The following is a 15,258-nucleotide window of genomic DNA, read 5'->3' on the forward strand; positions in this document are numbered from 1 at the left end:
TCTGGCTGGCACGGTGACAACATGTTGGAAGAATCTACCAACATGCCCTGGTTCAAGGGATGGACCAAGGAAACCAAGGCTGGTTCCAAGACTGGTAAGACCCTTCTTGAAGCCATCGACAACATCGAACCCCCGGTGCGTCCCTCCGACAAGCCCCTCCGTCTTCCCCTCCAGGATGTCTACAAGATTGGTGGTATCGGTACTGTGCCCGTTGGTCGTGTTGAAACTGGTGTTATCAAGGCTGGTATGGTCGTCACTTTCGCCCCTGCCAACGTCACCACTGAAGTCAAGTCCGTCGAAATGCATCACGAACAGCTCGTTGAAGGTGTTCCCGGTGACAACGTTGGTTTCAACGTGAAGAACGTTTCCGTCAAGGATATCCGTCGTGGTAACGTCTGCTCTGACTCCAAGAACGACCCCGCCAAGGAAGCCGGTTCCTTCACCGCCCAGGTTATTGTCTTGAACCACCCTGGTCAGATTGGTGCTGGTTACGCTCCCGTCTTGGATTGCCACACTGCTCACATTGCTTGTAAGTTCGCTGAGCTCCTCGAGAAGATTGACCGTCGTTCCGGCAAGTCTCTCGAAGCTGCTCCCAAGTTCGTCAAGTCTGGTGACTCCGCCATCGTCAAGATGGTTCCCTCCAAGCCCATGTGTGTTGAAGCTTACACCGAATATCCTCCTCTTGGTCGTTTCGCTGTCCGTGACATGCGTCAAACCGTCGCTGTCGGTGTCATCAAGGCCGTTGAGAAGGTTGACAAGACTGGCAAGGTCACCAAGGCCGCTGCCAAGGCTAGCAAGAAATAAATGCATCATTTCTGATGTTTCATCTGTTTCACCTAAAGAAGACTTGTCTTTTTGTATCAATAAATACTTTTTACATATAACTTCTTCATGCATATTAGGTTTGGCAGTGGCAGTTCGTTGCCTTGTTTTAACTGATGATGCCTTTTACGGGACAATCCCTTCGAACCACATCCATCCTGTTCAGTATTGTTTGAAGCGAAGCGCTACCTCGTTATTGAAGCAATTGATTACAACCCGTATTGGGTATGGCTTGATTTGAGCATAATAAAAGAACAATACAGATCAAGTTTCATGCGGTTTAGTTTATTTACAAGCTGCAAGCTTTCTTTCCACTCATAAACAGTAGGCTTGGTGAGCAACGATATCCCCCAAGCTATGTTTTTTTCCTCTGCCTGCCTACAGAGCGGTATTTGAAACGTGACTATTTTGCAGTTGTGAAATGGCCGACTCGGGGACGGAGCGAAGTTGGTAAACCCTTGAAGAACTCGTAAAACTCCATCCTTCCTTTCCCTTCATCCATCCATCCATTAGGTAAATACCATGAAAGAACTAGCATTATCCATCCGTTTCTACATGATGATTAATTCAATTTTCTAATGGATAGATCATGAAAGACATTTACAAGGACGACGAACTCACTATCCCCGAAGGTGTCCAGGTTGCCATCAAGGCCCGTAATGTCACTGTCAAGGGTCCCCGTGGTGAATTGAGCAAGAACTTGCGCCACTTGAACATCGAGATCAAGTTCGAGGGCAAGGACAAGCTCAAGTTTGTTGTGTACCACGGTAACCGCAAGCACGTCGCCTGCATCCGCACCGTTCGCTCGCTTGTGAACAACATGATCATTGGTGTTACCAAGGGTTTCCAGTACAAGATGCGTTATGTCTACGCCCATTTTCCCATCAACGTCATTATCAACGACGGTGGTAAGGAAGTTGAGATCCGCAACTTCTTGGGTCAGAAGGTCGTCTTCCGCATCAAGATGCGCGAGGGTGTTATTGTCGAAGCCTCCAAGAACGTCAAGGATGAATTGACCTTGACCGGTAACGATCTTGAAGCTGTCTCCCAGTGTGGTAAGTGATCCAACTGCGTGACTTGTAACAATAAGTGACATGGCTCATTCGTATTTTCTTTTTTTTTTCCGCGATTTAGCTGCTGATATTCAACAGTCTTGCCTCGTCAAGAAAAAGGATATCCGTAAGTTCTTGGATGGTATCTACGTCTCTGAACGCAATGTTCTCGAGGCTTAAATTGGTGGTGCCTGGACACCACAACCTTTATAAATAAAGATACACACCTGTCCCGGGATTGGCTGCAGTCGTCATCCCACCCTTTTTTTACATTGCTGTACATATTAATTATCGTGTATTTGTTGTATTCAAAGTGTTGATGAGTTGAGTTGCATGTGTTCTGATGCAAGATGCAGGTGAGTACCATGATAATCTAATGCAAAAATTTAGATAATTGTGTGATTTGATGAATTCTTTCAATAAACTATTTTTATGTGTCATTCATGGAATAAGACAATCGGGAAACGCAAATGATTACTTCTATCTGTTTTCATGTCATGAATTAGACAAAAGGAGGGAAAAATACTTCATGTAGACTAGGTGGCATTGAATATAAACATTACAAAGTGAATACAACAGAAATGAAGACTAGTTATGTTGTGATAGCGAGGTGTAAAAACAATAAGGAAAGAATTATGGATTAAAGAAAGGTCGAAAACAGGACAAGGAGAAAACAAAAGATGCGAAAAAAAAGCGCTTATTTCTTCTTTCCGAATTTGAAGGTAAAGAGCTTCTTCGTGGTACCGCTCAATCCAGTGGAGTGTTTAGAGTCGCCATCATAAAAGGTATCATCGTCGTCACGCATACTGCGTGGATACGACTTGGCCGGGGATGGGTATCCATATTCCTGATGATGTGATGGAAGCGACGGAGGTCTTGAACCAGAGTATGGACTCGACAGGTTGGAAGCCGATCCGCCATATCCGTAGCCATTGCCTACACCTCCAAAACCGCTGCTTATTGTAGGAGCATCCATATCATCCGGCTTCATGTTCAAGGCGCTCATTTGGCTGTTCATGGTGTGAATGCCCTGCTCCAACGTCTCAAAAGCGGAAGTGAATGTGAACACGCGATCCCGGATATGCGCCTCAATTTTGATTTCTGTCTGGCCAAAGAACATTTTGATGGTCATGAAGATAGGCTCGCCTTTCTGTACACCATGGAATTTCGGCATCTTAATAGGGAATCGAGCGACCTTGAACACGCTTGGATGGGTTGTTAATCGCGGTACTGGACCTTCACCATCATAAGCGAATAAATCTAAAGAATTTAAGGAAAAATATACGCGTTATGAATAAAGAATAGCGGCAGCAAATCAAAGACAAGATCGCCATACCTGTGTCTGTGTCATTGGGGTACGCAATCATAAAGTTCTTGGAAACGACATCGTCCACTTTAATAGCCTGACCTTTCTGCACATAGACACTGAAACGCTGCTTGCAGAACAAGCGACCATCATCCCCTTTGATGCACTGCTCCGATGGATCAAGACGAGGATCAAACACCATACGAGTTTCCACACCATAGGTCCGTCGCGAGACACGTTCCGTGACCATACGAGGGTTCAATCCAAAGTAAACTGCCCCCCTTACAACCGCCAGTTCACCACGAGGCGGAACCCCTATAAATCCCACACGGTGCTGGAAAATTTCGCGCACGCGGCGGTACAGATAAACAGACTGTCCAAAACCACCGACCAAGAAAATGGCATCCAGCATGATATGCGATTGCTGAAGTTGATCGTCAATGAGTTTCAAAACTTGGCGAATCACAGGTTCGAAAACATGTTCTCGGAGTTCTTGAGCGGGCAGGTGCAAATGCCCATCTTCAATCCCCGCATCTGGATCATCGACGTCTCCTAAGCCTAATGAGGCAGGAAGAGGGAGGAACTGCTCTTCCTCTCCGTCAAATTGGGGCTAGGGTGAATTTTTTGATCAAGGTTAGCAGCTTGGCAATACTTGGCTAACGGCCACGTTGATAGTCAAAATTCTACTAAACGCCCATTTTACCTTGATAGCTTCTACAAATGTCTCCATCATGGTCTCCATGGCTGTATCGCTGATCTTGCCATGATGGTAAAATCGGCCTTTCAAGTATTCCCGCATACGTACGTCCAAAAAGGTGGAACCACAGGAATCACCTTGACCTTTAGTCACCTCCTTGAGCGATCTTCGGTTACCGGAATCGTCAATTTCGAATACAATTAAATCCACAGTACCGCCGCCCGCGTCACAAATCATAAATCGTTGGCCGTGACCGAGGTTAAACTGCTCACTCTTTTTTTCGCAATACAAAGCGGCTGCTTCGGGTTCGCTGATCAACATGAGACGGTCAAGGTGATCCCAGCGATTAATGATACCAGCACGGATCGCCGCTTCACGCATAGTGGCTTTAGCTTGGTCGCTCCACATGGCAGGTACGGTAAGACAGTAGCGGAACTTGGACTGATCATAATTGGATGCGAAACCGCGCTGCAGTTCTCCCGTAACATGGGCGTGAAAGGCTTCCAAATAGTCGGTGATGGCCTCAAGCGCTGTTAAGCCGTTGGGTAGCGGTTCCAACTCCAAGTTTTCATCCAAGTGAAGCTTAAATCGCGATAATAAATGGTCATTATTATTGCGTTTAAACGACAGTTTACGTGCTTCTTGACCCCACGCCATCAATTTGGTCGATCCGTTTCTATATAGTGATAGTGTAGGTGTTTTGGGATATACGTTCATCTGCTTAGGCCTATCATCGATAATAGTACGTAAGTTAATAAAGTGGGTTCATCTCCGATATCGTTCCTTTGGTTTCTAACCCAAACGCCCTCTATTGCTAAGGTACGCCCAAAACGAAAAAAGCACAATCCCCCATTACCATCTCGTGATGTCCACAATTTCGTCACCGCCGTCCTTGGTAAAGGCGTAGCAGCACCCTGAGAAGGTGGTTCCAAAATCTAAACTCGTCGTCATTCAGTTAACCTGGGGTAAAAAAAAAAAAGGGTCGCTCTTTCAAACGCAAAGATAGTTCATACCAATGCCGATCACGTAAGAATAGTCCTGCAAGTCAAAGGCTGGAGAGTCGATAGACATTTCGACTTGATATATATTAGACGGTAAAAAATAAAGTAAAAAAGAGAGAGAAGAGTAACAAATACGAAAGAGCGAAAAAGAAAGTTGGACAAAAGAAAACAAAGGAGCACGTTAAAAGGCAAAAGGGGGAAAGCGCTGTTCTTTTTTTACACATTTCTCCATGTTACACACGCTCTTTTTCAGGTACCGAATTTTTGCTTTTTTTGGGTTCTGTCAAAAAAATGGGTGGCTTGTTTTACATTGTTCCATTCCTGCTCACCTCTTTTCTTCAACGGGACTCCTTAATGAACAGAACAATTGCCCGCTTAAAACCACTCCTCACGGCAATTCCTTACCGTCATGTCCGTTTCTATTCCAAGCAAAATGTCATATTCTTAACCGAGAAGGAGTTGCAATCCTTTGATTCGCTCGATGACTCGGTTAAAGCAAGGTAATCTCACCACCATCTCCGACCTTGTTCCATGATCTTATGCATCCATCTCGTGCATTTGTAGATCCTTCGATATTCCCGATGACTTTGACGACGTTCCCTCCGAACCTGTTGTGCGCTTTTCGCCTGAAGCTGAATTTGGACGTAAGCGAATCGGATGCGTGGAGCTGCCGCAGCCGCTCGTAAAGGGCATAACCGATCTTATTAATGGTACACCAATGCTTTAATCCATCGTGAGTGAAGATCCCCTCCTTAACACCTAATATTGCGAATAGATCACGATAAGCGGCTTGTTCGTACCGATGCTTTGCGAATTTACGAAGCACTGCGTTCGACTGCACGTTTACCCAAAGAAGAAGACAAACCTTTGAACCGATGGGAGAAAAAGAAAGATAAAGCCCGGAAAAAGGTCTCTCCTGTCACGGAACCTCACACATTATCATACGGTCCCCGTGAATCGGTTGCCTATGCAGCTGGAGCCATGGCATCAACTTATGGTGCGATATACAATGTTTTGGCGGAAGTGGCCAAACGCATTCCCGAGTTTAACCCAAAGACAATGCTTGATTTTGGCACGGGGCCTGGCACGGCCATTTGGTAAGTGAGATAGACACATCACCTTTCTAAACGTCTTCTGATTATTTTCTGTATACTTAGGGCGGCTCGTGAACTGTTCAATGTTGAGAAGTTCGAAGGTGTGGATCTTTCGGAAGATATGTTACGGGTGGCTGAACGTTTGGAAGGCAAGTGTATACAAATAGCAATATATGCATCATTTTCTTTGTTCGCTTTCTCTTTCTTCTTACTGATTTTCCTTGTGCATACAGTGTCCATGCACGGAGAGAATCGATATACACCAATCGATTTTAAACGATATCTGGCAATCCATCCATCCGTAAGTGATCCGCCACATGGTCATGATTTATGAATACCATGTCAAAGACCTCTTTTTTTTTTAACTCGGTTTATAGGCTCCTAAAACTGACCTGGTGATAAGCGCATTTACGATCGGCGACATACCCTCTGCGGCGCTCCAAAAATCCACGGTTGCACAATTATGGGATCAAACGGGTGATTTGCTGGTGTGTAAATTAAAAAACACGTAAAATGGGCCCTACAGAATAGCTATAACAATTTGTGCTCCTATTTCATAGGTTCTTGTTGAGCGGGGTACTCCTATCGGTTCTGCGAATATTGCGAGAGCGCGACAGTGGATTCTGGATTCGGAACGTGAACAGGGAGGTGCTGTTCATACCGTTGCTCCAGTAAGTGATCGGGAAGAAGAATGGTTAAATAATGTGCAACTGGTTTTTTTTTATTCATGGTCTTATCTGCCTAGTATCCGCATGATCTCCCCTGTCCCATGTTATATTCCCCTGATGCTAAACCTGAGCAAATGTGGCAGCATTTCTCTCAAAGAGTGCAACGACCGCCTTTCCTGGTATGCAATAACTGCTTTGACGCTTCCGTGTTCTACGAACGCTAACATTACTGGCAATCTTTATGACAGATGAGAACGAAGCATTCAAAATTAAATACGGAGGATGCCACTTACTCTTACTGCATTATGCGCCGAGGACCTCGACCTCAGCCTACGGAGGAATCATCATTAGAAATGCAAGCGTACAACTGGCCACGATTGATCCAACCACCACTTAAACGCAAGGGTCACGTTGTGATGGATATTTCTGCTGCCAATGGTAAGTTAAAATGAGTGAAAAAATGTAACGATTGCATGATTTTTGCGTGATGGTCATTTTTCTCATTCTTTTTTTATTGTATAATAGGCGAAATCCAGCGCATGGTCATTCCAAAGTCGCAAGGCAAAGTACCCTACCGCGATGCACGCAAAGCAATGTGGGGTGATCTTTTCCCTCATCTTTCCAAAAACAAAATAGTGACGCGCATGTCCAAAGGTGTGCCGGAGAGCGAGTCCGATTAAATATTCTTCTGTCATTATGTCTTTCATCCCTTCCTTGTTGCATAAAAAATGTACATAGCAAATATTTACTGGCTTGGTTTAGTGACACCTGCTTTGTAATCGTTGAATCGATCTCGAAGTTGCTCCTCGATGGTTGGCTCTTCGGCCGTGGTATCAACAGGCATCTTATTGAAATGAATTATTGATCAATTAGCAAACCGGTCATACATTTAGAAAAAAGTTACGAAATGGCGCACTTCCTCCGCCATTGGGGATAATAACTTACCAAAGTGCTGCTTAATATTTGTGCTTTTAATGAGTCTACAAGTGTTTATTTTCAAGAGGACAGAGATCGTTGTTAATGATGCATGTGCGCAATAGGGATAAAGAAATCCCTTACCAAATGTGGCCTCACTCAGAGGTGAAAACCGCACCATGTTGTTGTCTGGGAAATGATCGAATAAATAGGATTCTGTGATAGATAATTGAGCACATTGCTGGGCCAGTTTGCCAAATATAGCTGTGTCTGTGCGGTATCTGACATAGAATGTAAGACGATGATGTGTGTGTGCAGGTAAAAAAAGAATGATACTTACAATCGATAGGCTTCTTTGTTAAGACAGTGCTTGTCCATGAGACCGTCCAACACGCTTCGTTTGAATATATTCTTCAGATAATGCAGAACATGGAAGATATAATCTTGGTAGGGTCGCCAGGAAGAAAATTGCTGCGTTAATGACAGATTACCACTCACATCCACAAGTGGATGGAACATGTCTGTCAGGAAAGAGATGGATGGCGCCTGATTGGGATAATCCTCGGGTATCAACAGCCGAAATTTGAACACACCAGACTTATAATAACCTTTGTGTATGAATAGCACGCCATACCATACTGTAGTTCCAGTTGTTAGCGTTATCTTGTTCTGTTTTGCTTCATCTAGGTCAAGTTACCATTAAGATTATCTGAGGAAGGCATCACATACACGCCCAAGGGGCAGTGGTTCGGATTCCGTAGATTAACACTATATGATCAACGGTCAATATGGTCATTATTGCTATCATTCGTCACTTCATTCTCACAATTCAGTCATGAGCTCATATCGTTTGAAATATTCAGATTGTAAGCGTGGCGATTTTGGGATAGGGCCATCTTCGATATCTTCTTCAGTAAGCACGTTATCCTGATCGTATAAAGGTGTTCTGGAGGATTTATCGATAACAGACGCTCGTTTTCCGAATCGTGTTAATGAGCTACTGCGGGAGAACAGCGATCCGAATGTTGAAATGGAAGCTGGTCGAGCAGAAACATTCTCAGGCTGCGCAATACTGCTTCGTCGACGCGAGGATTGCGAAGCTACGGAATATCGACGAGGCTATAATACATAAAGATTGGGAGCTAGAACAACAAAGGTATCTACGAAGTCTTTGCTCATTGTCAATTTGGCGCCTTACATCTGTCATATTTTTATGTTAAGTGGGACAGCCTTGTGAGAAGGGGATCGATGCAAGATGCAGCCAAAAACAGGTCGGTGTTTTAATCACGTTGGTTTTATTACTTTTTTTTGGTAAGTTCTGATTATACGATAGCAGGAACAGAATATAAGCAAGAAAAGAAGCTAAATATGAACAGAATAAAATTATGCAAAGCATTCATAGATTTCGGAAATAGGCTTGATAGCCATCTTCACATGGTGCAGGACGTTGGCAACTCGTTTTTGTAGCCCCTCATTATCAGATTCAACGTTCTATTTCGAAAGCGGTTAAAAAAACTGAAAGACACAGTAGGTGACAGAATCAAAACTTACGAATTTCACACAATCCACATAGGCCTCTTCACCATCCACTGTGACCGTCGCCTTTCTTTCTTTGGCATCGGTGGTAACTTCACCGAATTGTTCTTCCAAGAAAGATACAACGTCTTCAAATTCGCGATCATTTTGTTCTTCAATACTCGAATGCTGTAGCTCTTGGTTATCTCCAGCATGAGTATGCGTACAGGGCCGGCTGCTAGCTATTGTCACAGAATACAACATCATCAATGAAAAGCGATAATAAATATCCATTAGGCTTTATCAAGTCACCTTTAACGCTTGCTGGAGAGCTGTCAATGGATAATATAACTGCCAAGACGGAATCTGCGACCATGTCGTTCATCGCGTTGCCAATCCATTCCAGGACGACTTGATTCGGTCGATTATTGAATTTTTTGATATCCACAGTATCGAAGACGCGCATCACTGTAGCATCTTGGTTATCGTTACCGTCGGCTTTGCTCAGATCAGACTCGTGGATAGGACCAAACATCATTTCCAAATGCCACTTTAACAGACCCACACCGGCATTAAAAGGTACGACCTGTCTCTGCGTAACGACCGTAGTGATAAGTCCAGCCAGCTCATTTAAATCTTCGGGTGACATGATATTCAGTTGGAAGTCTTTAGAGACGATGACACCATTCAGTGGTTGATTCTCGGTAGGATATTTTTCGGCTAGCCTTCCAATAGTCTATCAACTTATTAATCCAATATTCTCCATACATCGCGACGTGTGTTTCTCAAAAATCTGGTTCGACACCTTACCTTGGCCATTTTTTCACCTCGGAAAAGCAGTTTAACAGTATCGCAATTCTTTGGTGTATAAATTTTTACATTCTCTTCTCGTTCAGAGTATTTGCTCTGCAGTGCTGATTTCAATCGGTACATTGCGTTGGCTTCACCGTGAACCAAGATCTGTAAACAAAGTTTCACATCAGGATCGCGTAGTCGTACCGTTACTTCTATTCGCACTTACCACATGAGGCGCTTTGACATCATCTATGAATTTGCTGTTCTGTGTAAAGTCCACATGGGCCGAAAAGGAAATGTAATCGACCGACATGCGTAAAGGCACACGACGTCCATCCATGGCTGTGAAATCGGAAGGCTCGTTCATTGCTTGCTGATATAAAAGTAATAAAAAAAGCATCAATATAGCCATTGGTATAGCTCTTCATTTTTTGTTTACTTACCCGTGCCAAGGTATTCTCCACACAATAACCTGTGATTACTAATCCATTCTTCTTATCGGGAGCCCATCGTTCGAATAATTCACGAGATAAACCATTCTATCGAGGCAAACATCAGCTGTTAAGCATGCATTTGACAATATCACTTTTAGCCATCGTGTTGTGCTCACCTGCAGCATACCAGGACTGGCCATCATCACACAAGGTCCCGAGTCCTCAAACTGCTCCACATTTTTTAAATTACTGATGTGCTTGAACACGAACGGGTTGGAAATCGTAAACTGTTTGCGAATTCTGGCGTTCATCATGTTGATATAGGTCTGATAGACGGCCATACATTTTTTCGCCAAACTGGAAGCGTAGTAAATGGGGATGCTGTCAAGTTCGGGATGTGCTTCCCAGTACTCATCCAGAATAAGCAACAGTTCCTGGGCACGACCCAAAGCAAATACAGGCATTAAGCATCGTCCACCGCGTCCAACAATATCATGAACCAATGCTATAAAACTTTCCCTTAGCTTTTCGATTCACATCATGTAATTTTGGCACCACATCACTTACAAGTAAATCGTATTTCCTTGGCCAAGCGAGGTTCATGGCTTTGCACACCATAAGTACTTTCAGTAATCAGAACGTCTACGGTGCCTTCGGGTTTCTCGGCCGCCATTAAATGTCGATCTTCTTCTCGTGAATAATCACCAGTATATAGTACTTTAACGCCTGCAATCTCGATCAAGAACATGGCAGCTCCCAGCACATGGCCCGCGTTGTAGCCCGTAAACTTTATGCCTTCTACTTCCACTTGTTGATGATAATCCACAGCTTCGATACGGTGAAATGAATTGATCAAATCTTCTTCAGTGTAGAGTTGATCTTCGTCTCCGATGTTACTAACAGGGAAGACAAAGAGGTAAGCGGGATGAGTTTTCGACATACGCTACGGTAAACTTACCTCACACGCAAGTAATCGCTTAATAACCATTTGTAAATAGCTTTTGTCGGATGGGTCATAAATACACGTCCTTTAAAGGAAGTCTAATAATAAGCAAACTGTTTAGAACCCACCGCTTGGACATATTGAACTACGGAAAGACGGGAGCGTATTCTTACTCTCTCCATCAAGTAAGGAACCGATGCTGCATGATCAACGTGGAAACTATTCTCAGCGTTAAACAATACTGTGAATAAGCATAGGGGTTCATTAGGCCACTTACTGTGTCACCAATAAGAGATCAATGCTTGCCGGATCGATCTCGTCAAAGAACGGCAAAGAAGCCAAGCCGTTGTAGGCAGGATGAATACCAGCATCAAGCTTTGATCATCATATACAAAAAAGAAATAAAAGAGTTTGTACCATGAGACATTTGTGTTTTATTAACGAGCAAAGTAGTTGTAGTAAAGAGTTTTCTATATAGGACGGTATCTAACTGAGACAAGAAGGAGAGCCTGGACCTACCAAAATGGTTTTGCCTTTGTATTCGAGAAGAATAGACGATCGTCCAACCTCGTTTCCAGCTCCAAGAGGAGTAATCTTCAGCAGGTCATTGTCATCCGCAATCGGAATCTCTATTTCTGCCTTTCGTTTCACGCCCGCCATTGAAAGTCAAACTTGGAGTCAAAACGGTAATGGAAAAAGAGTGGCAAGCGCAGCATTCAAAATGTCAGGATACACAACAGAATTGGGAATTGCGTGAAAACAACATGCAGTCACATATCAACTCCGTTGTATGATGGGCTTTTTGATGATCGTGAAAATCAAAGTTCCTATTGAACTATCCATGCTCAAGATCCCCTTTCGTCACAGCATACTTTTATTCCTCGTTTTTTTTTTTTATGGAGGTTATATCTGAAGTGCCCCTACCAAGAATTTGAGTTGAGCTGACGAAAAGACAAATGTATATGGGGAAGTGTATTCGGAGTCTGTATCCGTGTAACGCCTTTGCAAATGCAAAATGTGGCTCAACGATACAATTGCTGCACTTTACCTCAAAGGTACATCCTATACCACATTTCTTGTGATAGACTTGATATTCGCAAAAAACAATGACGCTTTCAAATGAAGAACTTGCCCAGAATAGGAATGGGGCACTCTCGCCTATTGATTTCGTACTGAAGAAGAGGTGTTTGGTGTAGCGACTAAAATCTACGTGCCACTGACCATGCCATGAATACAATCTATAGAACTCAAACAAGAGACAATCCGGTTTTTAACAAAAAAGACGATCAGTCTTCTGATATAACTGCCCAAAATTGCATTCTCAAGCTTTTTGGCAAGAGCGGAGCCACAACCTTCTCAAAAGACAGTGGCATTGGCGTACCAAAATGAATACAGGCTGTTGGGTCAGTCTCGACTCAATTCTCCCGGTGACAATTAACACTAGATAAAGATTCGCCTGCATCCTTGGTATTTGATCAAAATAATGCAAACAACAACAAGAAAAAACACGTTGCATGGAGATTCATACCAACATTTAAGCTTTCTGCAAGTTTAGCCGCTTTTGAAAATTGCAAAAACGGGAATTGCGGTTATTCAATGGTTTGGCTGACGCCAACAAAAGAACCCTCCCCCCCCCAAAAAAAAAGAAGAAGGCTGTCAGTGCCTGATTTTTCTATTTCTTTTTTCTCCAGTTTATCCGCGCGTTCTTTTTTTTAAACTTCCCCCAAAGTTTTCGTCATGGCGATCAGTCCGACTGACTTTGTGCCATCAGTAACCACACCGTTGTTGGGTAACGGCCCTCAGCGACGCCACGTACAACGTGTGCCGACCTTTTTTACCACCTCCATTCCGAATCGACGTTCAATTCTTCGAGCTTTCACCAGCATCGCTGTTCATATGCTCTTTGAGCTGGTGCTTCCTATTGCTTTGTACTATGTGCTACGATTGTTTGTGTCGCCATTGCTCTCCTTGCTCATTGCTGGACTGCCTCCAGCTTTGATAGTCATCGTTAAAGGATTCCGAGAACGAAAAACCGATATGACCGGCGTACTGATGCTCCTCGGTTTCGCGGTATCGGCGGTATTGGCGGTGGTTCAGTCGGATCCCAAATTGTACTTGTTGCGTGAGTCCGCCATGACTTTGGCAATGGGTTTGATGTTGTTGGCTACTTTGATTCCTTTCCGGTGGCGCCATCATGTGTTACGTCCTTTCATGTTCTATGTGGCTCGCCAAATTGCCTTATCGAGCACCATCATATTGCACCCTTCCACCGTGCGTGAACATTGGAGTTGGTTCTGGGACTACTGGTCTTCGTTTCGCCTCTTTTTCCGTACCTTGACTGGTATCTGGGGATTGGGCTTGGTCAGCGAGTTCGTTGTTCGCGTCGCACTGATCGAATGGGTTGATGATGTCGATGACGTTATTTACTACTCCAATCTGTATATGTTTGTCGTACTAGGCTTGTTGGCTGTATTAACCTTGGCAAGTACTCTATCTTTACGCCATTTGTATAACCTCAAGCAAGGACGGGCCAAAGTAAACGAGCGACGATCAGAAATTGAAAGCATTATTGCTCGAGCGGCGGCAGAACAGTCCCATGTATCCTGAGAAAAAGGCGCGCTTCCTTCTCCCCACTAGTTGCCAGATTTCATTGTCACGCATTTGTATAGCTTTTTACATAGGCTGTATGAACCCTAAGATGACAAAGAATACATATACCAGAGCGATAAAAAAATGCTCATTCAACCCATCCACTGCTGTTATTATGAAATCCCTCTCTTGTTATTCTCTTGATTTACTCAGAACAATATGTAAAAAATTGTCTGCGTATGCTAAATTTTTCGAAGCCCATTCTGCAGGAATGTCCATGGTTAATGGGATGCCGTGCATGACAGGTATAGCAGTTGTGAGGGAAAGCTTAGGCATGATTCGTGATATTACGTCGGCTATTGTGTATGCGGTGCCTAATTTTGATTTCGTTACTACACCTATATAGCATGGAATTTTGCCTTCTTTTCACTGCTTTACCTTCGGTATCATGATAGGGTACTGCTTCCTGAAGCACGCCATTGTTCGGCAAGTATAAGCGGACAGGAATGTGGCGCCACTGCTGATGCTCATTCTCCAGTAGGTGTTCATTCACTTCCCAATATTTATCATGATCATCTTTGACAGAGTACGCTCATCAATACACATTTTTGCCAGTGACATTACATTGAAATAATATAGCCTACCTACAGATAAGGATTGCCAAAGTTGAGTTTGATCCCGCTTAGACAGATTCATCACCTTTTTTGTATTGCCGTGGCGTAGGTAATCCGCCTTTTCTTCAACATCTTTAGTGCCTTTACAATAACAAAAGATGTTGCCTTTTGTTTTGTTCAACGTCCTTCTTTACTTACCTCTTTGAGCATGCTCATAAATATATCCTGTGCTGCATCGATGGAGGGGTTTCGTAGTAGTTTGTCCGCCGGGAAATGTCGCCAGTGAATATTAATACACCATGGTATAACCGCCTCATCCATTGTCGGCGTCGCTGTGCCGAATACATTTAAATCGTATAATAAGCCTATCGGATAGTGCCTGCGACATCATATAAGAGTTTTGTAAAACGACGCTGGTCCATATCCACGTTTAAGGAAGAGTTGGCTGCAAACATACCACTTTAATGGTTCTCCTTGGTAGTCAAACCAGATATTCTCTTTATCGACCTGTAATCCTAGGCCTGTATAAATGTCATGCAACTTTTGGGCAATGAGCGGAAAGTAGGAGCAGCGAGGAGCTTCTATCTAAAGAATGTCAACAATCAGTCCGCGGGATGTAGGTTAAAAGGAAGAGAATGCAGTACATGAATCGGCTCCCATTCGCTAGCATCATCGGTAAGACAGGTAATACGAAGTGGCAGTTTGCCACCCCATATGGCTTTGGTAATTTCACTGTCAAATGAAGGCATCAAGTTACTTGAAGTAAGAAGCTGGAAAGCATACACAAGTCACATGGTTGGTCTTCAAAAACTT

At 43.7% G+C, this 15,258-nt stretch overlaps 8 protein-coding genes across 8 annotated transcripts; 4 read left to right on the top strand and 4 right to left on the bottom strand.

Annotated features, from left to right (window-relative positions):
- Positions 1–648: 648 nt before the first annotated feature.
- Positions 649–1,130, top strand: BYT42DRAFT_540058 (uncharacterized protein; the record flags this gene model as incomplete). The annotated part of the gene is made up of 1 exon (XM_051565535.1): positions 649–1,130. A coding segment is annotated over one exon (415 nt), but the record flags the coding sequence as incomplete, so codon positions are not given.
- A 280-nt stretch (positions 1,131–1,410) lies between these two features.
- On the top strand, positions 1,411–2,054 carry BYT42DRAFT_587404 (ribosomal protein L6, alpha-beta domain-containing protein; the record flags this gene model as incomplete). The annotated part of the gene is made up of 2 exons (XM_051570167.1): positions 1,411–1,877; positions 1,957–2,054. Coding segments are annotated over 2 exons (565 nt in total), but the record flags the coding sequence as incomplete, so codon positions are not given.
- Positions 2,055–2,306: 252 nt separating this feature from the next.
- Positions 2,307–5,048, bottom strand: BYT42DRAFT_600580 (uncharacterized protein). Its single transcript, XM_051571005.1, has 5 exons — positions 4,891–5,048; positions 4,734–4,812; positions 3,884–4,604; positions 3,211–3,790; positions 2,307–3,134 (listed from the first exon to the last, which is right to left on the bottom strand). The coding sequence occupies exons 1-5, from the start codon at positions 4,946–4,948 to the stop codon at positions 2,572–2,574; spliced, it is 2,001 nt and encodes a 666-aa protein (XP_051418779.1). The 5' UTR covers positions 4,949–5,048; the 3' UTR covers positions 2,307–2,571.
- Positions 5,049–5,232: 184 nt separating this feature from the next.
- BYT42DRAFT_618164 (mitochondrial small ribosomal subunit Rsm22-domain-containing protein) lies at positions 5,233–7,320 on the top strand (the record flags this gene model as incomplete). The annotated part of the gene is made up of 10 exons (XM_051572249.1): positions 5,233–5,378; positions 5,443–5,588; positions 5,654–5,975; positions 6,036–6,127; positions 6,206–6,273; positions 6,350–6,460; positions 6,533–6,643; positions 6,718–6,819; positions 6,889–7,078; positions 7,166–7,320. The coding sequence occupies 10 exons, from the start codon at positions 5,233–5,235 to the stop codon at positions 7,318–7,320; spliced, it is 1,443 nt and encodes a 480-aa protein (XP_051418780.1).
- Positions 7,057–8,810, bottom strand: BYT42DRAFT_587410 (ubiquitin-conjugating enzyme/RWD-like protein). The gene is made up of 6 exons (XM_051570168.1): positions 8,382–8,810; positions 8,253–8,323; positions 7,896–8,193; positions 7,700–7,836; positions 7,586–7,620; positions 7,057–7,484 (listed from the first exon to the last, which is right to left on the bottom strand). The coding sequence occupies exons 1-6, from the start codon at positions 8,390–8,392 to the stop codon at positions 7,386–7,388; spliced, it is 651 nt and encodes a 216-aa protein (XP_051418781.1). The 5' UTR covers positions 8,393–8,810; the 3' UTR covers positions 7,057–7,385.
- An 18-nt stretch (positions 8,811–8,828) lies between these two features.
- Positions 8,829–11,959, bottom strand: BYT42DRAFT_587411 (beta-lactamase-like protein). Its single transcript, XM_051570169.1, has 12 exons — positions 11,762–11,959; positions 11,520–11,617; positions 11,416–11,461; positions 11,258–11,340; positions 10,867–11,195; positions 10,476–10,804; positions 10,309–10,404; positions 10,092–10,238; positions 9,881–10,030; positions 9,383–9,806; positions 9,107–9,312; positions 8,829–9,046 (listed from the first exon to the last, which is right to left on the bottom strand). The coding sequence occupies exons 1-12, from the start codon at positions 11,900–11,902 to the stop codon at positions 8,939–8,941; spliced, it is 2,157 nt and encodes a 718-aa protein (XP_051418782.1). The 5' UTR covers positions 11,903–11,959; the 3' UTR covers positions 8,829–8,938.
- A 940-nt stretch (positions 11,960–12,899) lies between these two features.
- On the top strand, positions 12,900–13,989 carry BYT42DRAFT_587413 (uncharacterized protein). Its single transcript, XM_051570170.1, has one exon. It carries the CDS (start codon positions 12,980–12,982, stop codon positions 13,847–13,849), a length of 870 nt encoding a protein of 289 aa, XP_051418783.1. The 5' UTR covers positions 12,900–12,979; the 3' UTR covers positions 13,850–13,989.
- BYT42DRAFT_587415 (autophagy protein Apg5-domain-containing protein) lies at positions 13,990–15,253 on the bottom strand. The gene is made up of 6 exons (XM_051570171.1): positions 15,090–15,253; positions 14,903–15,030; positions 14,644–14,824; positions 14,476–14,563; positions 14,270–14,407; positions 13,990–14,205 (listed from the first exon to the last, which is right to left on the bottom strand). The coding sequence occupies exons 1-6, from the start codon at positions 15,192–15,194 to the stop codon at positions 14,024–14,026; spliced, it is 822 nt and encodes a 273-aa protein (XP_051418784.1). The 5' UTR covers positions 15,195–15,253; the 3' UTR covers positions 13,990–14,023.
- Positions 15,254–15,258: the final 5 nt, after the last annotated feature.

This window comes from Radiomyces spectabilis (assembly GCF_025331425.1).
Source record: "Radiomyces spectabilis strain NRRL 2753 chromosome Unknown BYT42scaffold_16, whole genome shotgun sequence".
Classification (NCBI taxonomy): domain Eukaryota; kingdom Fungi; phylum Mucoromycota; class Mucoromycetes; order Mucorales; family Radiomycetaceae; genus Radiomyces; species Radiomyces spectabilis.

Bases quoted from the DNA above. Each gene is read 5' to 3' on its own strand.
- BYT42DRAFT_600580 (XM_051571005.1), bottom strand. From the start codon at position 4,948: ATGTCTATCGACTCTCCAGCCTTTGACTTGCAGGACTATTCTTACGTG. The intron at 3,791-3,883 runs GTAAAATGGGCG...AATTCACCCTAG, and splicing joins CATTTGTAGAAGCTATCAAG to CCCCAATTTGACGGAGAGGA. The intron at 3,135-3,210 runs GTATGGCGATCT...TAAATTCTTTAG, and splicing joins CCCCAATGACACAGACACAG to ATTTATTCGCTTATGATGGT.
- BYT42DRAFT_587413 (XM_051570170.1), top strand. From the start codon at position 12,980: ATGGCGATCAGTCCGACTGACTTTGTGCCATCAGTAACCACACCGTTG.
- BYT42DRAFT_587415 (XM_051570171.1), bottom strand. From the start codon at position 15,194: ATGCCTTCATTTGACAGTGAAATTACCAAAGCCATATGGGGTGGCAAA. The intron at 14,825-14,902 runs GTATGTTTGCAG...ATGATGTCGCAG, and splicing joins CAAGGAGAACCATTAAAGTG to GCACTATCCGATAGGCTTAT. The intron at 14,564-14,643 runs GTAAGTAAAGAA...GTTGAAGAAAAG, and splicing joins TTATGAGCATGCTCAAAGAG to GCGGATTACCTACGCCACGG.
- BYT42DRAFT_587410 (XM_051570168.1), bottom strand. The intron at 8,194-8,252 runs GTAACTTGACCT...CTGGAACTACAG, and splicing joins TTCCTCAGATAATCTTAATG to TATGGTATGGCGTGCTATTC. The intron at 7,485-7,585 runs GTAAGTTATTAT...CATTTCAATAAG, and splicing joins AAATATTAAGCAGCACTTTG to ATGCCTGTTGATACCACGGC.
- BYT42DRAFT_587411 (XM_051570169.1), bottom strand. From the start codon at position 11,902: ATGGCGGGCGTGAAACGAAAGGCAGAAATAGAGATTCCGATTGCGGAT. The intron at 11,618-11,761 runs GTAGGTCCAGGC...TGATGATCAAAG, and splicing joins ACAAAGGCAAAACCATTTTG to CTTGATGCTGGTATTCATCC. The intron at 10,239-10,308 runs GTAAGTAAACAA...CTTTTATATCAG, and splicing joins TGGAGAATACCTTGGCACGG to CAAGCAATGAACGAGCCTTC.